Below are 26,463 nucleotides of genomic sequence, written 5' to 3' on the forward strand. Positions count from 1 at the left end.
TTTTTTTTTTTTAAATCAACTTTATTGAAGTTTGGCTTGCAAACAATAAAACACACATTGTGTTTACTTTAATGAATTTTTACACATACATCAACCCATATAACTAATGATCACCATAATCAAGATACAGAACATTTCCATTACCTCAGATCACCTAGCCCTATTCCAGTTAATCATTTCTTGACTCTTCTCCCACTCCCCCACCCACCTCTGCAGTCACTGATGTTTTCTATCACTGTGGTTTAAATTTGTCTTTTTATAGTTTCATATAAATGTAATCATACTCTTTTGCTCATAGTCTGACTTCCTTTGCTCAACGTTATTTTGAGATTCATGTCTTTATATGTCAAGTAGTTCATCCCTCTTTGTTGATAATTACTATTAATTAAATCATATGGCTATGCCCGGAGTTCTTTATGCATTCACCATTCAATGAACATTTGCGTTGTTTCCAGTTTCTGATCATTACAAATAAGGCTATGAAAATTAATGTACAAACACATATTTGTATTCATAAGTAAATAGGAGTGGAATTGCTGGATCATATAAGTGTATGATAAACTTTACTGTAAAGGACAAACTTTTCCTAAGTAGTTTTAACCATTTTGCATCACCATCAGCTACATAAGAGGTCCAGTTGCTCCACGTCCTAATCGATATTTGGTATCTTCTTAAATTTTAATGGGTATGTGGTGGTAAAGATGTGTTTCTTACTAGTCTACTTATTTTACCCCACTTTAAAACTCATTATTTTACTAGCATTTTTTTTTTTACTCTAAAACATGTATGAGTTTAAAAGAAAATGGCTGGCTTGACCCTGCAGATATTTTGTTTCTCTTTTCCCTCACGAAACCCCCAGGCACTCTTCTGAACACTTAAATCTGGTGTCAGGCCCACTACCTCGGTAGAAGTCTAGAAGCTGGGCTCTTCATTTAATACCGCAATGGCTGGGGTATAGGCGTACTTACAATATAACCTCGATCGTCAAGTCACCTTTCTAAAGAATTTCCCAGGGCTCAGCGCGGGGCTGGGCGGATTCGACGGCCCTAGGCTCCGCCCCTTACCAAGACCTGCCCGCTACCCAGGGACTCGGGCCCGAGGGCGGAGAGGAAAGGTATCTTCCGTTCTCGCGATTGGCTCTACTCCCGCGAGAAAAAAAGAATAGCCGCACTCGACCGACTGGTGGCAGTGGTGAGGGAAGGGGTGTGGCTGCAGATCACGATACCCTAAGAGTGTGGGAGAGGGGGCGGGGTCGCGCGCACCGGGCGTACGCATGCGCGCAAGCAGCCGGTCAGGCTGAGCACAGAGGGTAGGGGGCGGCGGCGCCTGCAGCGGCTGCTACATCGGCGGCAGAAGAGGAGGCTTCGTGATTTCCGCGGTCTGGGCAGTGCGTGGCCACGCGAGTAGCCGTTGGAGTAGTAGGTACGATTTGCCCGTGAGGAGCCATTGAGACTTCCTGTCTCCCTTGTTTGAGCGCTTCAGTCCCTGCTTGTGTGGCAAACCCTGGGGACGGCAGGTCACCCTGCGGCCCCGGCCCTCCCGCCTCATTTCAGGTAGGAGCTTCGGGTTCCCGGGTGCCGGTTACCCACCGAGGCCTCAGCCTTGACCGGTGTTCCGAGGCAGAGACCCGGTACCAGGCATGCCCGCTCTCTCGTGCCACAGTAGCTCTGTCCTTGCTTTCGCGCCCTGTGGGGCCGGGTCGAGTTGACCTGTAGGGGGGGCGGGGCGGGTTCCCGCCTCAGGTGCGGCCCCGCTGTAGGCCTGGAGGGTGGGACCCCACCGTGGGCTCCCGCACGCCACGCATCTCGGCGAGGCTACCTGGTGCCGTCGGCCAGGTAGAGGTTGGCCCAGCAAGCTCCTGGCGAATGAGGAACCACCTTGACTTGAAATGTTGCGAGAGGGAATCCTGTAGAATGCCTTGGTGGTCACTTATACGGCCTGTGTTGCAAGTTGGAAGCTCTGGAGTTGGTTCTGTTTGGGCCAGTAGTAGGATGAATGGTTTGTGATTTTTCTCCTTAAATAGTGAGAGGGCAAACTCTTTATGAGCTCTGGTAGGTGACTGGCTATTAGTAAATGAGCAGCAGTAGTGTTGATTATTGTGAGATTTAATTGCGTTAAATCTCACAATAAGGTATGTTTTTCCAATACTACCCTCAAACTCAGAAGAGCCCTGCCTTAACAGTTTAGTAATATTTTCATTCAATTCTTAAATACATATGGTTGCAAATATGCTGGCCCTGAAAGCTACATCCTCTCTTTTAAACCAGTATTAATTTTGTAGGCATAATGGTTATGAAAGCTTCTGTAGAAGACGATGATTCGGGATGGGAGCTCAGTATACCAGAAAAGATGGAAAAAAGCAATACAAACTGGGTGGACATAACTCAAGATTTTGAAGAAGCTTGTCGAGGTGAGTTTGAATTTTTGGATTAGAAGTTCAGAATCTGAGAAAGGGTAAAATAAAATCTTGATTATGATTTCTGCATTGTTTCAATAAATCAAATCAGTAGGTGAGTGTGGTTTATTTAAGTTTGTTAACCACATTTATTCATTATCTTCTACTTTTAACTTTCATTTAAAGCATATATATATATATACACACACATCATTAAATATTGATGCTGAGGCAATTTTTTAAATTAAAATTTTATAACTTCTTAAGTAAAGGTAAGAGAATATATAACAATAATTTTGAACTGTGGAAACAGGGATTGTGTGGACCTAAAGATAGTAGTAATATTGTCTATTTGAAGTTTGAAAATGATTAAATTATATCGTTGCCTGCTTAAGATCCTCCAGTGGCTTCCTGCTGCATATAGAATAAATTCCAACTTCTTCCCCGTGGCCTTTATGATCTGGTGCCTGCCTGCCACTTAGACTTCTGTTTTTTTAATCCTTACTCAAGGACGTTCTTAATGATTTTAGAGAGAGGGGCAGGGAGGGAGAAAGAGGGAGAGACACATTGATCCACTGGCTGCCTCTTGTACATCCCTTGACCAGGGGTGGAACTGCGGCCTAGGCCCCTGACCTGGAATCTAACCCACAACCTTTTGGTCTACTGGACGGTGCTCTAGCCAACTGAGACACATTAACCAGGGCTCAACTTCATTTTTGTACCACTGCCCCACTGAGCTCATTATGTGAGTTATAAGTCCTGCTCATTAAACACTCCAAGGTGGTCCCCCTTCCTTTGCATGTTTCATTGTATATCTTAAATTACTTTGCCCTCAGTTCTTCACATAGCTGGCTCCTTCCTGACCACTTAAATGTTACCTCTCCAGTGAGGACTCGTCAAAACCTCTCATCTATGCAAACTCACCCCTTCTTTCTCTTCTATCCAACTCCTGCTCAGTTGAATCACCCTGTTTTATTCACTTCATAGCACTTATCTAATGTTAGAAATCACCATTTTCAGTTATTATTGTCAGCTTCTCCCACTGGAATATAAACTCTGTAAGTGTAGAGGTCTTGTCAGTAACCCTAGCACACAGAACATTTCCTGGCGTATAGTACATTTGATAAATGTTTGGGCATAAATGATTGGAGAACTGAGCATGTTTGTTGTTTGAGGGGTGCCGAGGTGGGAGATTTAAGATACCAGAAAGTAACAAAGATAGAATGAGAGCTTGAACATTGAGAGGATTGGATCAAAAACATGGTAGAGAAATTAACTCGGAGTGGGGAAGAACAGGGACATACTGAGCCAGGAGGAAATAAGGTTGGGATGGTGAAGATACAGGTTTGTTTCTAAGTGGATGGAGAGGAATGGTGGAGGGATTCACACCTTGGTGGCCTCTCTGTTAGGGGTCTTTGGTGATGGTGAGGTGGCATGTGTTTAGAACAGTGCTCTTAAGGAGAGGAATGAAGACTTGGAGCATCTGCACGTGGAAAGGGAGGCATTTGAATTATAAGCAGAATGATAAATCATGTGCTTGCTTACCCTTTGACTATTTTAAAATGCATGTCCAATTAAAGTATGCCTAAGAGAGAGAGTGGAAAGAGCATTAGACTGGGAGTTGAGTGACTGCCCATATATGTCTACCTCAGGGAGAGAGAAAGAACTTTTAAGTTACAGTGTAGTTTTTGTGCCTGCAGATCTTAGGCTGTTAAGTGGATCAGGCCTATCATTTTGCACTGATTTTAAGTGAACTGTATTAGGGGGCTGTCATTATGCACCTAAAAGGGAAAGGTTTTATGAAGTGCATATGGCTTAAGTTGGACCTTGAAGGAGTGATTGAGTTTCTCTAAGTGAATGTAAAAGGGAATTATTCTAGACTGACATGAACCATTAGAGCCAGATGAAGCTTTTATGTTTGAGGAACAGTGAATAATTCTGCTTCTTCATGGAAGGAATTTAGAGCAGGAGATATGGGTTAATCCTGCTTTCGTGTGGACCGAGAGGAGGTAGTATGTCATTTTGTTGCCAACATTAATTAAACCATCCTATTCTTCCATAATTAGCTCTTGCACTCGCTCAGGTGACACAAATGTGAGGTATACATCTTGAAACTAAAAAATTGACATAGAATTAATCTTCCTTTGCATGTAGATTAGTACTAAAGGCTGTTGGAAGGTCTTAAGCCTGTGGTATTAATAATTTGTTTTCCCTTTTTAAAATAATCAGATTTATTGCCTGGATTATAGTTTAGACTTCTGTTCTAGCAACTTTCTGAAAACTAAGTTTAAAACAGACATCATTACATCCTTTTTCTTTAACTATTGCAGTGTTTTCTCATGTTTGGTGACAGTATGATGGCATTTGGCTAGACTTTGGTAGATTTTTTTCTTTTTTTGTACAGTAAAATTATCTGCATATGGATGGCAATGTTTTTTCATGCACATTTCTACTTACTCTTTTAGTGACTCTACAAAATCCTTTGGATCAGATTCTGACTTTCATCATTTCTTTTATTTTCTATTAGGCAGATGGTAGGCATCCCCCCCACATTTCCTATACCTGACCTTGAGGCTCTTTTTTTTTTTCTTTCTTTCTTTCTAAATTACTTTGAATGTATGGTGCCATCACTGTTGTTTTGCCTGGTATGTAATAACCTAAAGAACAACTCTGAGCTTTGTTTCTCTAGGAAATCTTGCCTAAAATAGTCTCTGTTCTTCATATTCCATTTGGTTGTCTATATTTAGGTGCTTTCTGAATTACAAACCCACATCTTAGAAATTTCACTTAAACATAAATAATCATGAAATACTGCTCCTTCTTCTGCCTGCCAGATTCCCTTCTTCCACATGCTCTCCTAGGATGATGCCTACAACCCATGCTTGGCTACCATTATTTCCATTCTTTTTAAGCTCTGGTCTAGGAGGATATGGATCCATCTCTCATCCCATTTTCTTACCTCTTTGATGGCTTAGTTAATTCTTCCTCAGCCCATCTTTATTAGAGGTACCGTTGTTTAAGACCCTCTTTTTCCATCCCATTTCTTCAGCTCTTACCCAGTACCCTTTATTGCTTTCTTTTCTCTCTCTTAAAATCTAGGTTGCTTAAGCTCGCTCTTTCTCTTCCTTTCTGTTTTGTCTTCTCTCACTCAGAACTTTTATAGGTACTCAATATGTATTTGTTTTAAGAGTAAATGAATATTCTAAGGCCATGTTTCTTCAAACCAGAAAAATATCTGAATCTCGTACTTCAGAAGTTTGAGAATCACAGCATCACGTTAAATGCTGTCATTTTCAGTGACTGCTTAAAACCAGCATAATTATGAACGTAAGCTCAGGCACTGAAATTATAACAATGCTTGGTTATAATGTTACCCAGTTGGTCTATAATATATTTCTGTAATTTTTTAAAAAGATTATCATTGAACTGATTACATAGTATTTAACAATTATAGAAGAAATATGCTTGTAGTTTCTTGATAAAACTTTCATGGACTTTTTTTGGTTGCCCATCCCTATCCATGAACTGAAGTTTGAGAATCATTGTTATAGGGATTTGCAATTGGTTAGCACTTTATTCTAAGAGGAAAAAGATGGACAGAAATTTTTTTGGTGAAAGATCTGGGTAACCTATAAAGTATTTCTTAGGTGATTTTGGTTGTAGAAATGAAAGTTACATTTTCCTTATTTCATGGAAATCAAGAATATTTTCAGTGGTGGGGCATGTGTTGGGTAGGCAGCTGGTTAGTTGTGGATCACTCATCATAACTGTGGATACACTATTAATTGTGGATCACTTTAGATCATTGTGGGGGAACTACTTGTCTTTCTGTTTCCAGGTTTCCCCAGTTTTGTTGTATTATTTCTACACTTGTTTTTGTTCCTTTGAGTTTATACCCTTCTTTTTAGAAAAGTAATTCTAGTTGTTTTAATGAGATTTCAGGAAGGAATTTAAAGTACTTGCATGTGCTCAGTTGACCACCTTCACCCAGGGGTTAACTGATTTGTTTAAATATCACTACTATTAGGTTGGCCAAAAAGTCCATTGCATTTTTTATGTAAAATAAAAGACATGTTTCATTTTCACTAATAATTTTATTGATTTGGATATTTTGAGTATGTCAGCTATCTCCTGCTATTGGCTTCTAGTAGGTAGAGGCCAGGGGTGCTGCTAACAGCTTCCAGTGCATAAGACAGCCCCACAGCAAAGGATTATTTGGCCAGAATGTTAATAGTACCAAGAAACTTCTCAAACCACTTCTGACACATTCGATCAGTCACAGCACTTTCTTCATACACTACACAAATCTTTTTTGTGTGTGTTTCAGTTGCATTTTTACCTTTTTTGAAATAATAAAGCATAATATGCCAAAAAATGTTGCAGGTTTTCTTCCATCTTTAATTTTAAATGGGCTGTGCAAAAATTCATCAATATGATAAGTTTTTTTAAAATGCAGGCTAACATAACAGCTGTCATAGTACAGTCTAACAAAATGATTTCTTATGAAGTTAAAGACAGCTAAGCACTACTAGAGCCATCTTACAGAAAAAAACATAGTGACATTGGATTTCAGTTATATCATGGATTCAGTAGATCCTAGCTGGGAATGTCGTCATCATTTATAAAGTTATATGTAGAAAATCTATTCAGAGATCTCTAATACCAGTTTACAAATAATCTTCTCATTTATTTTATTTTTGTAGTATATTTTATTGATTATGCTATTACAGTTGTCCCAATTTTTTTCTCCCATTTATCCTTCCACCACCCTCCAGCATTCTACAATCACCCCCTTTAGTTCATGCCCATGGGTTGTACATTTAAGTTCTTTGGCTTCTCCATTTCCTATACCATTCTTAACCTCCCCCTGTCTATTTTATGCCTACAAGTTATGTTTCTTATTCCCTGTACCTTTCCCTCTCATTCTCTCCCTCCCCACTGATAACCCTCCATGTGATCTTCATTTCTGTGGTTCTGTTCCTGTTCTAGTTGTTTGCTTAATTTTTTTGCTTTTTAGGTTCGGTTGTTGATAGTTGTGAGTTAGTTGTTGTTTTATTGTTTGTAGTATTTGATCTATTTCTTAGATAAGTCCCTTTAACATTTCATATAATAAGGGCTTGGTGATGATGAACTCCTTTAACTTGACATTATCTGGGAAGCACTTTATCTGCCCTTCCATTCTAAATGAAAGCTTTGCTGGATAGAGCAATCTTGGATGTAGGTCCTTGCCTTTCATGACTTGGAATACTTCTTTCCAGCCCATTCTTGCCTGTAAGGTTTCTTTTGAGAAATCAGCTGATAGTCTTATGAGAACTCCTTTGTAGGGAACTCTCTCCTCTTGCTGCTTCTAGGATTCTCTCCTTATTTTTAATCTTGGGTAGCTTAATGATGATGTGCTTTGGTGTGTTCCTCCTTGGGTCCAATTTCTTTGGGACTTTCTGTGCTTCCTGGAAGTCTATTTCCTTTGCCAAATTAGGAAAGTTCTCTCTCATTGTGTTTTCAAACAAGTGTTCAATTTCTTGCTCTTCTTCTTCTCCTTCTGACAACCCTATGATTTGAACACTGGAGTGTTTAAAGTTGTCCCAGAGGTTCCTAAGCCTCTCCTCATATTTTCGAATTCTTGTTTCTTCTGGTTGGATATTTCTTTCTTCTTGTTGTTCTGTATCGTTGATTTGAGTCCCAGTTTTCTTCCCTTCATTCTTTGTTCCCTGTATATTTTCCTTTATTTCACTTTGTGTAGACTGCATTTCTTTCTTCATTTTGTGACCGAGTTCAATCAATTCTGTAAGCATCCTGATTACCAGTGTTTTTGAACTCTGCATCAGATAGGTTGTCTATCTCCTCATCGCTTAGCTTTTTCTGGAGTTTTGATCTTTTCTTTTGTTTGGGCTATATTTGTCTTGGCGCACCTGTTATGTTGTAAGTGGGCAGAACCTTAGGTATTCTCCAGGGTGGAGCAACCCTCTTTGCTGTGTTGTGGGGCTGTCTTTGGGGGAGGTGTCACAGGGAACAGTGCTGCTCACTTACTCTGCTCTGGCCCCACTTTCCAATGAACTCTGTTATGTGAAACTAGGAGCTTCTCCTGCTGCAGCAACCCCCACAGTATTTTACAGCTAGAGGTTTTGAGTCTTTAGTTTCCAGTTAGCCATCCCTCCTCACCCACGCCATCTGCCTGCCTGGCTACCCACCTCTGCCCCTCCTACTGGTCTGGATGAATGTTTCTTTAACTCCTTGGTTGTTGGAGTTCCATGAAGTTTGATATTCCGGCAGTTCTGATTGTTTATTGTTTTTAAATTGGTTGTTATCTTACTATTGGTTGTGCAAGGAAGTGAAGCATTCCTACCTATGCATCCATCTTCAAATCTACTCATTTAAGAGATGGTAAAATGTGTTTGCATTGTTGCATGTTTTCTGTCCTGGTTTCTTCAGGGGAAAGAAAGGTCATATGCTTCAGGTGCTCAGCATTGCTGCATACCCAGACTCCAGCCACAAGTTATGATTCATTGTTTATTTCCAAGGCAAATGGAAGTGTGTTCTCAGTAAGATGTCATTGAATTCTGTAATTGACAAAATTAAGTTAAATTGTCTCTCACAACATTTCTATTTGTGCTTTTCAAGGGAGTGAGGATAAAATTAAAGGTTGTTTATTATCAAGATTGTCCAAAAGTTTTTGTATCTTAATTTCCTTTGGTCTGAGTGGTTTAAGCTATATACCGTTGCATCTACTTAAGGCTTAAACTTAAAAGTACAAGTGACTTAAAAAAAATCATTGTGTTAACTTAGTTTAATGGTTTGGTGTGATCCATTATCCGTGGGATCTCCAAGACTTTCACTAGGGTATGCTAGGTCAAAACTATTTTCATGGTAATAATAAGACATTGATTTACCTTTTTGATTCACGTTCTCTTATTAGCGTACAGTGGAATTTTTGAGACTTCGTGATGTGTGATGATGTCATTGCCCTGTCTGCTATTGATAAATATAAAACATTATCCTTCTCACTAAATTTTTGGAGAACTGCTACCTAGCTGGACAACACCCAAGTGACTTATGTCCGTAGTGCTATAAAAGATTGTGATCCTGTGTCTAGTCATTGGCCATACAGTGAGAGTGCTGGTACTCTGCTTGCTTAGTGAATAAATTTTAAAGTTTACTGCCTGTAGTTTACTAGTGAGTGAACTGATTACTGTATGGCCTTATGAGAGTCATCTAGTTCAACCTCTCATTTTACTGATGAGGAAACCAAGTCACAGAGTGACCAACTTGCTTCTAGGTCTGTATAGTGTTTTATTTTAAAGATTGATGAAGCTATTTGGTACCCACATATACCCTAAGTATATGATAGATTATTATAGCAGTTATTAATTCTTTTGGCTTCAGGACCCCATTATATTCTTAAAAATTATCCTCTTACACTCTTAATTATTGTTTGTGTGTTATGTATACATATTTACTGTATTAGAATTTAAAATGGAGAAATTTAAAAATACTTATTAATCCATTTGAAAATGATAATAAACTCATTGCATGTTAACATAACAGTTTTCTAATGAAAAGTCCATGTATTTTCCAAAACAAAAAATAACTTAAAAGAGGGGAGTTTTATATTTTTGAAAATCTCTTTAATGTTGGCATAATAGGGGGCACCTGAATTCCATGTCATCTTCTGTATTTAACTGGTTACCACAGGTTGTTTTGGTTGAAATATATGACATAAATCTAACCTCACCAAATACATAGTTGAAAGATGGATTACACTTTTTAGGTAATTGTGAATATTCACCTTTGAATAGTTTTTAAAGGTGGTAGTTTTTTAAAGATTCATTATGTGGAATCTGAAGCTCTATCAATGTATTTTTCATGTTCTATTACATTAAAATCCATTGGTCTGTCTTGAACTTTGAGTGGATCTTTTACCCATGCCTAGTTTTGTAACATGCATTGCCATTTGCAAAATACTGGTTCACTGAGTTAAGCAGAACCTCTGAATGTTGACTCACTTCACTATACAATATTAAAAAACACATTTGTTAATATCACCAACAATATCATCAGAAAAGTATAAGTATTGGGAAACTGTCAAGCTTACAGTGGCAAATTAAACATTTTCCAAAATGTTAATTTTTGCTTGAAAGCTTGAATTTTATTATTGGCAACAAATGTCAGGTATTTTCCCGTAGAGCAGTAAACTTACTTGCTTCAAGAAAATGTCATACTCTTAAGTCTGAATACCTATAGTTTGTTAGATCTTTCGAGTAAAAAATGGTGTTCTGTGATAACTGTGCAAGTACTTTTCCTTGAGATAGCCTGTTACACTAGTATGCACTGGAAGTATTAATATGTACTTTCCATTTTGTCAAATAGAATATTAAAAAGACATATTCAGAAGTTTGAGATTTAATGCCCTAATCAAGGGCCTGCACTAGTGTGAACCAAGCAGGGTACCTAGAGTGCAGAATTGAAGGCACTACAGAAAGCAAGTGTCTTGTTAAATTTTGTACCCTTGGTGCCTTGTGGAATCTTAGCCCTGCTTTTGAGATTAATAGTTTTTACTGTTTCATCAAGGATTTCTTGAGTGGAATCTTTTTTAAAATTTTGCTTTTTTAGCTGCAAGTACATGGAGTTGAAAAATTCACTCTTTAGCTTGGGGTCACTATCTTGATTTTGTGCTGAAGCCACAACAATTTTGCTCAGCATTGCTTCCCACCCTCCCCCCACCCCCTTCACATCATTGCTTTTGCATTATCTGTGCAGATGTCAGCACAATGAAAAAAAGCATGTTTTAGTATTATTATGAAAATAATTTTAACATCACAGACTTTTGGGTTCCCAAACCATCTTTGAGAACTGCAGTTGTGTTCTTTTACATATGTTTTATTGTAGGAAATTGATACATGCCTCTCATTGATTTATCTGTTTTGGTACATGAAACTGTTAAAAATTACTATTAATTTAACTTATGATGATGTAAGAGCATTACTGTTACTTAATAGAGGATTAGCTACGAAGTTCTGAAAACTGCCTGTTTATACCTTCCACAGGACTTGGCCATCAGTATTTAAGCTACTTAAAATGGTAGTGGTTCCCACCATACTTGCTCATTGAAATCACCTGGAGCACTTCAACAGTATTGCATAAACCCACTCCTAGTTGGTTTGGGGTGCTGCTTGAACTTTGAAATTTTCATAATCTCCCCAGATGATACTAATATGCAGCTGTGGTTGAAAACTGCTTTAAAGGAATGAACACCATTTTGATTAGCTGTCTATGCAAGTGTTTTCTATATTATTTAAATAAAAAGTAATTTAAGAAAATAGTTTTAACACTGTTCCTGGGACAGAAGAGATTAGATTGAGAACAGCTGATTCCTAACAACTTCAGAAGTAGTAATCAGTTTTATGAAAAAGTTTATTTCAAGGAAATACTAGTAATTTTTTAAAATGAGATTGGTAATTCTAATTGGGTTATTTTGGCCCTTGATGGGGCATTTACTCTTAAAAGTTTAGTTTCTGGTTAATATCCAAATATTCACTGTGTAGAAGACATTGTGTTTGTAGTTGAGTAGCAATATTACAACCGTATCTTAGAAAATTAAGTTTAAAGTAATACATGTGCATTTTTCAGGTGATATTGTTTGTCTTTTTTCTGAGCATAAAAAGTTAAATATGGTATTATCAAAGGATTTTTCTCTTTGTTTCTTTTAGAATTAAAGTTGGGAGAACTACTTCATGATAAGCTGTAAGTATTTGTGTCCTTTGAAATAGTGTGGTATGATATTTCCATCAGTTTTTTCTCATGTGCAGTAGTGTTCCTTGAAGCCTGAGTACTTTTATATTCAAAGCTATAAAAGTAAAACTAATTATAAATATGTTTTTCACCTTGGTGAGCTGTTTTGGGGCAACTGACCCCTAGTTATGATGTAAAATGTTTCTATCAGTGAAACTGTGACTTATGGTCCTTTCCTTGAGTAATTTTAGTGACAAGTACATGAAAGAATTTTTGTGTTGAAGGAAGGTTATTGAATTGAAGTAGAAGTGTAAGCAAGTTAAAAAAACTTAAATACATAGAATACTGTAGTTATTTAAAGTATTACAATTTTATACCATTGTGGGAATCTGGGTAAGTTTACTAGTTCAGAAACAATTTATGGGGTCAATTTTTTTATTTGCAGATTTGGTCTTTTTGAAGCCATGTCTGCCATTGAAATGATGGATCCCAAGATGGATGCTGGCATGATTGGAAACCAAGTTAATCGAAAAGTTCTCAATTTTGAACAAGCCATCAAGGTAGTCACCATTGTGCTTTTTGTGTTTTCTTTTATTGTTTGTTATTCATATATTTTTTTTAAAGATTGTATTTATTTATTTTTAGACAGAGGGGAAGGGAGGGAGCAAAACATCAGTGTGTGGTTGCCTCTCAAGCGCCCCCCAATGGGGACCTGGCCTGCAACCCAGGCATTTGCCCTGACTGACTATCAAACCAATGGCTGTTTGTTCCACAGGCCAGTGCTCAGTCCACTGAGCCACATCAGCCAGGGCTGTTTGTTATTCATATTTTAAGACACTCTGATTACTGATGGAAATGCAACTTAGCATATTAACTTCAAGTGTACTTTTCTAAAAGTACCTCAAATATATAAGTAAGAATTAGTTACAACCTTTAGTTATGTATCTCTATTGAAATCTGAAAATTATTTATTTAAGGTCTTCAATAAAAGTTTGCTCTAAATTTGTGTGTGTGTATTTTTAAAATTGATCTTTGAAAGCATCTGAGTATATATTCAAATACCAGAGTAATTAGCTTAGGGATTAAATTTTACCTATTAATATATTAAGTAAAATGTTTGTGGTAGTGATTTGATGTTTACTCATTGAGAATTGATTTAGAAACACATTCATAGTTGCCACAGAGTTAAATTTTGCATATTTTATGAAGAAAGATTTGCTGAGTAAGTAGATATTTTAAACAAAATTTACAGGTAGTATAATTAACCATCTTAAGGGAAATGTTTTTTAAAATGTTTATTTTATCGTCTGTGAGTTTTGATTCATTAAAATGATTCATATTTATTAACACTTGAAACTAATTTGAACTGTGCTTTTAAAATACTTGCTGGTTTAGCTTTTTATTTCTTTATAAAGCCTTTTTTATGTTTCAGATGGAAAAGACTTTCATTTTTCTTACCAAAGACCTGTTTTAAATATATTTTTAAGAATACAGAGTTAATTTGGCTTCTTAGTTTTTATCCGATGATGAGATAGAGTTTTCTTAGAATTGTTCTTTTTAAATACTTACTTTTTGAAAGATAAAATATATGGATTTGATATAGCATTTGCAAAATGCTACTTTATGTACATTTTAAAAATCTTCTTTTTATATGTTATATTTCCCCTCCTTTTTAGGATGGTACCATTAAAATTAAAGACCTCACCTTGCCGGAATTGATAGGGATAATGGATACATGTTTTTGCTGTTTGGTAAGAGTTAAAGTAACACTAATAGTTAATTTTAAAACTATTAATTATCTGTATCTTTAAATTTTAAAGTAAACACATCAATGTCGAGTATGAAATATCTGTAATGCTTGCTAGTAAGGTGTAAATAAGATTAACAGGCCAAGTATACTATAGGAAACAGCATTTTTTCTTGTCATCCGGTGATTTTAGGTTCTCATTTTCTGGGTGAAGGGGGTATTTTCTTTCTAGTGAAGATAATAGTGTAGCCATTACCATAAGTACCCTTTTTGTTTTCAAGGTATCCAGGGAAGCAAATTTGTAAGTGGAAGTCCCATAAATAAGCATGGAATTGAAATAAGGATTGGCTTTGGAGAGAGATTTTTCTAATCTAGTAGTAAATTGTAGTAAATTGGCCATGTGTTTGAAGACAGAGAAAATGCTGGATAAGTTGTCTTCCCTAAACAATGTTGGCTAATTCTGGCAAAATTCTCATTTACTGCCTATTTTCTTTTCTTTTTTTGCCTATTCCTAATCATCCTTTTAAAAAAAAAATTTCAATCATTGTCCTTAGAATTATATAAATTTTATTCATATGGTCATTTAGTAAGTATTGGTTGCCAGTATGTGAAGTACTTCTATTAGATGTTTTATGTGTGTATTTTTCACTTAGGTCTTATGTCAGCTCTGTTCAACACATGGTTTCATCTTATTTGCTAGGGTTACATTGCTAGGAAAGGGCAAAACTAGAGTCCTGATCCTGGTCTGTCTTCCTCCGAAGCTGTCTCCTTCCCTCAAAGATACCTTTCTTACTCTTTATTAGCTCACCATCCCAGTGGAATAGGACAGATGGGGAGGGAAGTAGGAGGGTTTTTGCCAAAATTGAGCAACCATTGTATGATACTTCTTGAAACTGTCTCTAAGAGTTAGGCCTTTAGAGGGTTTTTTCACCTGGAAAGTCTTCATACTGGTAATACAAAAATGCAATGATTGTAGTAATTTTCATGTGCATTTCTCATTTTGTAATGCAGTGCTATGTGTCTTGCTCTATTACAGAATTCTTGGACTTAGTGTAAAATCTAACTATATAAACTTGGGTAAAACTATTTACACCCTCTGACTTTGTTTCTTTACATGTGAAAGGAGAAAAATACCACCCTCCTCAAAGTGTTAGGAAAAAGGACATAAGATATACGAAAATACCTAGCATAGCACTTGGGACATAATAGTTACTCAATTTGGGCTGCTATAGGTATTACCAGCTTTGAGCACCTGGTACCTGGCCCATTGTAAGTACACAGTAAAATAGTGTTGAATGATTATTTTTATGTTTTTGAAAGATTCCTCTGGTTGGGGGTATATTGGATTAGAGATGGGTGGCAGGGGCACTAAAACCATTATGTAGTTTCTTGCAATTGTCTTGGTGAGATATGATGCTCTTGACTGGGTTGGGGTCTTAAGGATGAAAAGAGTTAAATGAGTGGCAAAGGACCTAGTTAATTCTAAAATGTAAGTTCCTTAGTTTATGGATTTTTATTGACTATATGTGGAATTAATTGCTTTTGGGTGCTCTATTTGGAGGCACTCTAACTCCATTAGTCTCCAGATATATTGCAAACTGAATTATATATAAGACTGCTTTCCATATTTATAGCTTTCAGCTAATCATATTTATGGTATGTAGCTCTTGAAAGACTTTAGTCAGTGAAAGTGAATTCTAATTTTTTTGTCTTTCCTGACCTTCCCTTTAATCACCTTTTAAATCTTATGATTAATATATTTATTTTGGTCTGTCACACTGTGGTCTTTGACTGTCGGATCAGTTTAGACTTTGCAGACTTTGTAACCTTAAACATATACATTGTTTTATTTCTTTTATAGATAACATGGTTAGAAGGCCACTCCTTGGCACAGACAGTATTTACGTGCCTTTACATTCATAATCCAGACTTTATAGAAGACCCTGCCATGAAAGCTTTTGCTCTGGGAATCTTGAAAATCTGTGACATTGCAAGGGAAAAAGTAAATAAAGCTGCTGTTTTTGAAGAGGTAAGATCTTGTAATATAAGAATTCCTGAAGCTCATTGACCATCTTATTCACTGTGATATATTTAAATGATTTTATGATACATATTTTTATAACGCGTATAGTTAAAAACAGTTTTTAAAATCGATGCCATTGCTATTTATATATTGGCTAACGTAATCCATTTCTCTGTAAGAAAGGACTTTCATCTTACTGTATGTTCTTTCTGTCAGTACCATTCACTGAGTATCCATTATGTGCAGAGGACTTTGTTCTGGATATTGTAGGAATTCACAAAGAAAATAGAAGAGCTAGTCTCTGCCCTTAAGCCTTTTACAAATTAAAATACAGAAGTGCTTTACTTTCAGTCTTTGGATAAGCAGAAACTAAAGAAAACAAAGGTATGAGGAATATTTTAGGGCAGCGATTTTCAACCTTTTTCATCTCATGGCACACACAAACTAATTACTAAAATTCTGCAGCACATCAAAAAATATATCTGTTGCTGGTCTAACAAAAAATAGGTATAATTTTGATTCATTCACACCAGATGACTTTTGTTATATTGGCTGTTACTATGTTTTTATTTGACAATCTATGGGAAAAGAGGTCACTGTACCTGACTAAATAGTCAGGTATTGTATGTTTTAAAAATTCATGGGGCACACTGATTAAAAATTGCTGTTTAGGGTGTGAACATTTTCCTCTAGTTAGTACTAAGCACCACATTCTGTTGAAGTGTTCTGAGTTATAGACATAGATTTTTTTCTCCTTATAGAAACAAGGCTTCAGATGCTGGTAGTTTTAAGGGGAAATGTGATAGCATTTGAGGTTATTGATAAGTGATAATGTAATTCTTCCTTTTGTTGAAACTGGTAGTTTCTTTTTAACATTGCTGTTGACCCAAAATAAATATCTTAGACTCCAACAATGGTCCAGTGTATAGAATGTAAAACTTTTCTAAATTAATGTTATGTGTGTGAGAATAATTAGATATATACCCAGCATGATTGTCTACATTTAAATGTATGGCTTGTGAGTTGTTTATGAAATAGTCTTTACTTTTTATACACTCATTGGTTATTTAGCTACATATTTGAATTGACATGGGTGTCATTGTGGAAAATCTAATGCATTAGGTGGAATTTTTTAAGAGATTAAGTTAATAAGTGAGAAGAGAAATACAAATTATTTTAAATAGTTACATTCTCAAAGTATACCCGAAGGACATCAAAAATCAGTAGGGCAGATAAATGATTCATTTAACAAATCATACTGGAACAATTGATTATCACTCTTGAAAATCAACTTATTTTACATCTGCCTTAGTCCCTTTGGGCTGCTGTAATAGAATACCATACACTAGTTGGCTTATAAACAATAGAAATTTATTTCTCACTGTTCTGGAGGCTAAGTTGTCCAAGATCGGCGTCTAGTGAAGGCCTGCTCCCTAGTTCATAGACAGCCGTCTTTACACTGTGTCCACACATGGTGGAAGGGGAGAGGGAACTCTCTCTGGGGTTCCTCTTATAATGACAGTAATCTCACGTATGACATCTCTGCCCTTGTGACCTAATCACCTTCCAAAGGCCCTGTATCCAAATACCATCACTTTGGGCTTGAGGACCTAACATATGAATTAGGGTGTTTTGGGGAGGGAAGGGGTTGGCTAACAGCAAAATAAATTGCATATAGATGAAATATTTTAAGTGTTAAATTTTTTTTATATCAGAAAATAGTTGTCCTGGCCACATGGCTTAGTTGGTTGGAGCATCATTCCATGAGCCGAAGGTGGCTGGTCCGATCCCAGTCAGGGTACATGCCTTGCTTGCGAGTCAGATCCTTAGTTGGGGTGTACCAGAGGCAACCAGTCAATGTTTCTCTCTCACAGAGTTTTTTTCTGTCCCCGCCCCGACACTTACTTTTTCTCTCTTTCTCTCTTTCCCTTCCTCTCTCTAAAATCAATATTGTTTTAAAATCAGAAGATAGTTTGCAAAATAGTTTTTAAACATAAGATAACTAACCTTACTAAACAGAATTGCAAATTAAAAGTATGAGATACCATTATTTACCCCTTATGGGCAAAGATTAGATGTTTTTTATAGTACACCATGTTGAGGATGGGAAAACACTCATATGCTGTGTGTGTATGATATGAATGGTTATTGTTTTCCTCTAAACTTTCCTGATTTTCCAGATAAATTTGTCTCAGTTTTATAAATAAGGAAAAAATCGATTACCTAGTAAAAGTCCTTAAGAGATATGAGAATGACATAATCATTTCTTTGAAATGGGTGCTTCTGAAGTTCCTGAGTGCTGGTGTATTTTGTTCTCAACTATGTCCCTGCTTTGTTTTAACTCCTGAAGTGGATACATTTTCAGCTGCCTAAAGAGGTTTCATTCTTAATATCTTGCTCACACATTTAAAATGGTAACTGTAATTTCACCCCTTTCACCGCTGTCCTTTTGCTATCTGTCTTGCAAAGATGGTATCTAGAATGTTATCTTTGATTACTTATTTTTTTAATCTTCTACATCAAGGTTATTTTATTTTTATCTTGAATCTGGTCACTCTTCTCTCTCATTGTTCCTGCTTTAGTTCATGCCTTTGTTAGCTTTAAGTGTAGGCAGAACTTTTCTTTCTGGCCCAGTCTTTCCTTCTAGTTCATTTTCCACTTGACCTTCTTGAAAATAGGTAATCTGGTCATGCTCAATCTTGCTATTTAAAAATTTCCCCTGGGGTATGTGTTTTAATAGAAGTGATAATACTTGTACATAGTCGAATAGCCCATGAGTTTATTTGTGATTCTCTGTTCTTATTTATTCTGTATTAATACTCAGTTCTTTTAGCTTTTTATAAAAAGCTGTACATATTTAATGTTTAAGATTTGATGAGTTTGGAGATAAGCACCCACCATGAAACCATCACCGCAGTCAATACCATTAACACATCCATCACTTCCAAGTGTCCCTTCACCCTCTACTTTTGCGTTATAAGATCATTTAACATAAGGTCACTTGATACATATGCAATTTGAATGTAATGATGCTATTAAAAAGGAGTTTCTTTTTTTTTTTGAGATTGTGTTTATTTATTTTAGACAGATGAGAAGGAAAGGAAAGAGGAAGAGAAAGATCAATGTGTGAGTGATACATTGATCTGTTTGTTGCCTCACACACACCTGGAACTGAAGACCTGGCTTGCAACCCAGGCATGTGCCCTGAACCAGGAATCAAACTGGCAACATTTCAGTTCCCAGGCCAGCTCTCAGTCTACTAAGCCACACCAGCAAGGACTTCTTTTTCTTTTTTCTTTTTAACTTTATTTTTATTGTTGAGACTATTACCATAATCTTCTAGCTTTTTTCTGCTACTTATTTTCATATTCCTAGATAATAGGTTTATATTCTAATTTCTGAATTTAAGAATTTAACAGTTTTTAACTATGGTGTGTGTATCAGCACATCTTTACCAAGTATTTAGCATTCATACATTACCCCCTCTCCTACCCCAATAGTCCTTCAGTTTTTGGTTAAGTCATTACTTGTTTCTGACACTGATTGTATAAATATTAATGACAGATGAGCCAGAGTAGTATATGCCTCCATTTTCTTTCTCATACAAATTTTTGTTTTCGTCCTTGGCATATTGTTCACCTGATTCTGGGTATATTATTGTCTTTCATTTTTTCATGCTAGTGCACAGGATTCTTTCTGGCTCTTAGGCCTTTTCTCTCTCTTTTTTCCAGGTTTTAAAACTTTTTATTTACACATTAAAAATTGTGCATTCCAATAGTTTAAAATCATTGTAACAAACAAAAATGGCACTCTGATTAAACTGCATTTTACAGCCTGCAGGACACCTTGGAACAGCTTGGTTTTTACTCTAGATTTCACTGTCGTCCCACCCAGCTTCTTCCTTCACCAACATGCAAGTTCTCCTCCTTCCCTGCCAGCCAGAGAGGCAGGTGGGAGAAGCAGGTACAGCCTTGTCAGTAGTTCTCTGATGTGAAAAGGGGCAGCACAGTCATTTAAACTGATCCATCATCCTCTTTGCATCTTACAAAGTTAAACAGCTAAAAGAAGTAAATTTAGAAGGCAATACTTGTGGAGTGTACAGTGCATGTTGGCAGTGGGGGCCCTCACTACAATTTACCTGCTTGCTTCTTCTGTTCAGTCATTTCTTTTGAAGGCAGTGGATTTTTCTCCTGCATTTCTGTCTTCAATTTCTGTCTGTCTTTGGGTTTTTCAGACATGGTTGCAGAGGAAGTGTTTTGGAGGTCAGAAGTCCCACACAGATCTCATGGGGCAAAAATCAGGGTACTGGAGGGCTGTGCCCTTTTCTAGAGGCTGTAGGAAAGGGACTGCTTTCTTGCCTTCTGCAGCTTCTGGAAGCCTCCACCATTCCTTAGCTTGTGACTCCATCTTTAAAGCCAACAACACTGCATATCTTTGATTCTTCCCCTTAGATACATTTCCCCCTGGTTCTCCTTATGCCTTTTCTCTCTTACTTACCTTTTTAGGGAAAAGTCCTCCTTATCTTTAAATTTATATCCCACTCTCCTGACTTAACCAGAAGACATACATTAGTTTTCTTCTCTGCCCCTTCCTTGGCACATCTTTCTGTTATAGCTGGTATCTGTACATACTGGTTTGCATGGAACAGTTCAGCTTGACACCTTTTGTCCTGGTGTGATTATTAATAGCATCCTCTTCTACTCTGGAGTACACCAGTTTGAATAATAATGGTGTGATCTACCCATACTAATCTGCTCACCTCCAGAGTCTTGATTCAAGCATATTGCTTTTTAATTGCTATCACTTTATTTACTCTGATTCTCTTACTCCTGCTATCCTTTACTTCTATACAGACCTTCGATTTATGGATGCGGTTGCTTTATTTTTCTCTGTAACTCTGCCTCATGCCCTCATTTCCTTGATACAGTGCCAAAATCACTCTAAAACTCACTTGCCCCTTTCGTTTCATCATGTGTCACTTTTCTGGCAAGGCCCCCAACCGTCTGCCTACTCACAGCTTGTACCCAAACAGCAGAAGGCTGCTACAGAAAATTCTTATCTGTGTGTCTGTTCTCACTTTAATTTTAGGACTGCAAATCTCAGGTGGGCACTTAGCTACAGTCCTACTCTATAACTTGCTGTGGGAAACTTGCGTTTCCAGCCTCTGAGGTGACTTTTCCATATCTTTTCTCCTCAAGTCTCTAATGCCAACTCTTCTCTCTATTAGCTTGCTTTGTACCTTAATGAAATATTAGATGGAATCATACATATTAGAAGTACACCATCTTCTCCCTATCACAAGTGCTAACCTGTGTTGATACCCATGTACTCTGCCTTCTCTCTTGTGGAAATTTAAAAGTATCCCTGGCATTTTGAGTTCAGCCCCTCCACTTGTGTTCTAGATTCTCTTCCCTCTTACCTAATGCAGTTATTAACCCTTTCTTTGTATTTCGTTATGAGTATTTCTTCACTACTAGATTGTTCTTTCTGGCATATAAACATGTTCTAATATCACTCTATTTAAAAGAAAATGCCAGTTCCCTGGATCCATGGCTCTTTGTATTTATAATCCCATTTCTCTGCTACCCTACACAAAAAACTCCTTAAGTGGACTGTTAACCCGTATTTGTTTTACTCTTTTTCAGTCTGTTCTTGCCCACCTGGACATTGTTCAACAGGACATTCTTTTCTACCACTACATAGAAACTGGTACTAACAAGGTCCTTAATGATATCCATCTTACTAAATCCATTGTTCTCACCCTGCCCTCTTCGACCTGTCAGCATCATTTGACCTGGCTGAGCACTCTGTGATACTCTTTCTTCTCATCTCCTGATACAGTTCTGTCTTAGATTTCTTTCTCCCCCACTGGTTATTCCATTTCCTGTGCTTGTTTCACTAGATGCTGAAATACTGCTGGGCTTTCTCTATTTTCTATACCTTCTCCTTCTGTATATTTCCTATAGTTCTGTGGCTTTTAATACCAACTGTATGCTGATGAAACCCAAATTTATATCTCTAGTTCTGATTCCTCCCCTGACTTCCAGGCTCAAGCAAGTAACTGCCCAAAATCTTTACTTGGTTGATCAAAGAAATTGCAAACTTTATATAACCAACATTTTACTCCATTTCTGCCTTTAATCCTGTTCCTCCCCAAGTCTACCCCATCACATTAAATGGTTCAATCATTTAGCAGTTGTTCAGACCCAAAACTGAAAAATGATTCTTAATTGTACATTTTACCTTATATCCCATATTCAGGTCTTTGGCACATTATGTTGGCTTTACTTTTTAGATACATACTGATTTCAGCCACTTCTCACCTTTAGTTACAATCTCAGCGCAAATCGTCACCACCTCCTGCTTGGACTGTTGTGTCAGTTTCTGATTTCACTTTGATTTTTGTCCTTAAATCCACAAAGTTTTCAGAATGATCTTTTAATGCCAGCTTCTCTTTATCCAACATCTCTGCTTCAGCCCTCCAATGACTTGGGTTAAGTTCCTGTTACAAGCCTTGTATTTACTACACAGACCTGTGATATTCTCCCAGACAAATGCTTTTCCTAAGACTCCTCTTGGCAAACTCACAATTCACAGATAGGGCCTACAGGTGGTTTTTTGTGTGTTATCATCACAGTGCTAGCCTACTTAATTTTTCAAAAATGGGCAACATTTAAAAATTGGAAGATTTTACATTAAATTAGGTTTTTGTTCTGAAAAATTATAATACCTTACCATACTAGCCTTGCATTGATTCATGGCCACAATACGGTAGCTAGTGGTTGACTTCCTTTAGATGAAGTAGATATTCTCTGGTTTGCTACAGTCTCCACCATTCCCCAAGGTATCTTGTAACCAGCCTGATGTACTCAGGAAAGTTACCAGCTGCTTACATTTATGGCCCTGGCCCCACGGTGAGTCATCATTCATCACTGAATATATTTTGAAAAGTACTCTGTACCAAGCACTATTCTTAAGTCCTGGAATAAAATACTGAATAAAGCAAAGCCCTGATCTCATGGATTATGCATTCTTTTGGATAGTCAGTGTGCAAGTAAGCAAATACATATATAATGTTAGGTGGTGATTAGTTTTATGAAAAATAAAGCTGGGGAAAGGTATAGAAAGTAGGGGAGGAGGCTGTTTTAGAGAGAATGCTCAGGGGAAACATCTATATGAGGAATTGACATTGAACAGAGACTGGAATATAGTGGGGATGGAGCTTTGTAATTCTTTTGAAGAAAATAATTTTGGAGAGGGGATCAGTAAGTATAAAGGTTCTGAGAGATGTGTTTGATGTATCTCAAGGACACAAAAAGGCCTCTGTGAGTGCTTTACAGTAAACATAGAGAAGAGTGGTGGGTAGGAAGTGAGATTGGAGAGGGAAACCAGAGCCCATGGTGGGATGGTTTTAGCAGCCATGGTGGGCTTTTGGGTTTTCCTGTGAGGAAAAAAACTAGGTTTTGATTGGAAAGTGCTCTAAAATGGGGTTTCCAGCCAAGACAGAGGCATAGGTAGACACACTGTGCCTCCTTGCACAACCAAAAGAAGGACAACAACAATTTAAAAACAAAAAACACCAAAACTGACAGAAAATCGAACTGTATGGAAGTCCGACAACCAAGTTGTTAAAGAAGAAATATTCATCCAGACCAGAAGGAGGGGCGGAGATGGGTGGCCGGGTGGAGAGGGCTTGTGGGAAAGCGGCAGTGGGTGGACCCAGCGAGGCTGGATTATGGACGGGCGAGGCACACACGGCAGCTGGTGGACTGGGTGGTCCCACATTCGTGAGCAGATAAATCAGGTGAAACTGGGGAGCGAGACAGACCACAGAACCCAGAGTCCCAGCTCGGGGAAATAAAACCTCAAAACACGGATTGAAAACTCCTGTGGTAGCTGAGAAGCCGGGAGAGACTCCTGGCCTCACAGGTGAGTTCTTGGAAGAGACCCACAGGGTCCTAGAACGTACTCAAGCCCACCCACCCGGGAATCGGCACCACAAAGGCCCAGTGCTTGTGGGAAGTGGCTTTCTCTCTGAGAGTCAGCAGAGAATGGAGCAAGTGCCATTGTTCCTTCTTGGACCCCTGCCTCACATACAGTGTCACAACCTGGCTACGAGGGTTGTCCTGCCCCAGTGAATGCCTAAGGCTCCACCTCCTACTACATAACAGGCATAACAGGCCCGTCAAGCCAAAAAAAATAATGGCCCAAATGAAAGAACAGATCACAGCTCCAGAGAAAATACAACTAAGCAACATAGAGATAGCCAACCTATCAGATGCATAGTTCAAAACACTGATAATCAGGATGCTCACAGAATTGGTTGAATTTGGTTGCAAATTAGATGAAAAAATGAAGGCTACACTAAGTGAAATAAAGAAAAATGTACAGGGAACCAGTAATGATGGGAAGGAAACTGAGACTCAAATCAACGGTGTGGAGCAGAAGGAAAAAGAAACACCCAACCAGAAAAAAATGAAGAAACAAGAATTCAAAAATATGAGGAGAGGCTTAGGAACCTCCAAGACATCTTTAAATGTTCCAACATCTGAATTATAGGAGTACCGGAAGGGGAAGAGGAAGAGCAACAAGTGGAAGAGTTATTTGAACAAATAATAAAGGAGAACTTCCCCAATCTGGCAAAGGAAATAGACTTTCAGGAAGTCCAGGAAACTCGGAGAGTCCCAAAGAAGTTGGCCTTAAGAAAGTATACACCAAGGCACATCATAATTACATTAGCCAAGATAAAAATTAAGCAGAGAATCCTAGAATCAGCAAGAGAAAAGGGAAGCAGTTACCTACAAAGGAGTTCCCATCAGACTGTCAGCTGATTTCTCAAAAAAGACCTTGTAGGCAAGAAGGGGCTGGAAAGAAGTATTCCAAGTCATGAAAGACAAGGATCTACACCCAAACTTGCTCTATCTAGCAAAGCTTTCATTTGGAATGGAAGGACAGATAAAGTGCTTCTCAGGTAAGGTCAAGTTAAAGGAGTTCATCATCACTAAGCCCTTATTATATGAAATGTTAGAGGGATTTATCTAAGAAAAAGAAGATAAAAATATGTACAGTAAAATGACAGCAAACTCACAATTATTAACAACCACACCTAAAACAAAAATAAAAAGAAACTAAGCAAACAACGAGAACAGGACCAGAATCACAGAAATGGAGATCACATGGAGGGTTATCAGTGGGGGCGCGGGATGGGGAGAGAGGCGGAAAAGTTATAGAGAATAAGTAGCATAAATGGTAGGTAGAAAATAGGGGGAGGGTAAGAGTAGTATGGGAAATATAAAAGCCAGAGAACTTATATGTATGACAAATGGACATGAACTAAAGGGGGGGAATGTGGGTGGGAGGGGGTGTGCAGGCTGGAGGGGACTGAAGTGAGGAAAATGGGACACCTGTAATAGCATAATCAATAAAATATATTTTAAAAAAGAAAGTGTTGTAAAATGATTTATTTTAAAATAATCCCTTTGACTTATGGTAGCAAATGTAGCAGGGGCACATGGGAATGTTGGGGCCTATCTGGAGATAGTTACGGGAGTGAGAGATGGTAGTGACTCAAAATAGAGACAGCTGTGAAAGGAATGAGATATTTAGAAATTGAAGATAGAACCTACAGGGTTTTCTGATTGATCTGATGCGGGCTGTGAGAAAATGAGAGAACTTGAAGTGCAAGCTTTTATTCTGAGTAACTGGATAGATGGAGGTGCCATAGCAGTGTGGTAAACACTAGGAGAATATACTTTCTTAGACACAAAATTTGAGAATCCTGTTTGGTGTTCAAGTAGAGATAGAGTATAAACTTCACCTAGAGGATAACCTTATAGCCCTGTAACACACCTAGTTCTTTGAGACCAGAGACATAATCTATGTTTGTTGTCTTTCTGTTTGTAAGGTAGTAATACCTGGCATGCATTGCATGGTCACTGATGTGTTTATTAAGAATTCAAAGATTTTGCTACAATCCTGGCCACTGCTGTAAAGACCTCTTAGTCCATTATGGTAGGCTTTTATATATATTTTTATAAGAATTGTAATATGACAGAAACACTCCTTAACTAGAGCTTCTGCCATAACCAAATCATCCAGATGATTTTAAATTAATAGTCTTCAATGCAAGTCAGCAAGCCACTTAATTTGTTAATTTCTCAGTAGTGTTTTAAATGATTTTGAGGGTGGGAATCCATGTGTGAATAACTTTTTCAGAATGGGGCTTAAGTGGGAATGTGGTTTTGTTCTCACTTTGAGTAGTTCTGTTTGAGCAGGTTTAACCTTTGCATCCTCACAGTGGAATAGGCATTTAATAATTTTTGAAGTAAGAGCCTTGTTTAAATCTTGCAGTCTTTGAATCAAACAGTAATTACTATGTATTTACTGTTCACCTGTGAATGTGAGAATACTTTGTAAGTGGGAGTTACCTTGTGATATTATCATAAGCATTGTCTAATAGATTATTATTCATAGATTATTCATTGAATTAGACAGTAAAATACACACAGTGCCCCACATTGTCTAAGGACAAGCAATTGAAATTATGGGCACAGAGTATTAGAATATGGTGTT

At 37.5% G+C, this 26,463-nt stretch overlaps 1 protein-coding gene across 2 annotated transcripts in view; it reads left to right on the forward strand.

Annotated features, from left to right (window-relative positions):
- The first annotated feature begins 1,256 nt into the window (after positions 1 to 1,256).
- NAA35 (N-alpha-acetyltransferase 35, NatC auxiliary subunit) overlaps positions 1,257 to 26,463 on the forward strand; it is a 58,359-nt gene continuing 33,152 nt past the window's right edge. The window contains exons 1-6 of one of the 2 annotated variants that reach the window (XM_028508071.2): positions 1,257 to 1,422; positions 2,282 to 2,410; positions 12,100 to 12,133; positions 12,567 to 12,681; positions 13,798 to 13,872; positions 15,730 to 15,897. In XM_028508071.2, the coding sequence (XP_028363872.1) occupies positions 2,287 to 2,410; positions 12,100 to 12,133; positions 12,567 to 12,681; positions 13,798 to 13,872; positions 15,730 to 15,897 (516 nt within the window). In that variant the 5' untranslated portion in view covers positions 1,257 to 1,422; positions 2,282 to 2,286. Of the gene's footprint in view, positions 1,554 to 2,281; positions 2,411 to 12,099; positions 12,134 to 12,566; positions 12,682 to 13,797; positions 13,873 to 15,729; positions 15,898 to 26,463 lie in introns of both variants that reach the window. The other variant, XM_036021800.1, reaches the window with a different exon arrangement.

This window comes from Phyllostomus discolor, chromosome 3 (assembly GCF_004126475.2).
Source record: "Phyllostomus discolor isolate MPI-MPIP mPhyDis1 chromosome 3, mPhyDis1.pri.v3, whole genome shotgun sequence".
Lineage (NCBI taxonomy): Eukaryota > Metazoa > Chordata > Mammalia > Chiroptera > Phyllostomidae > Phyllostomus > Phyllostomus discolor.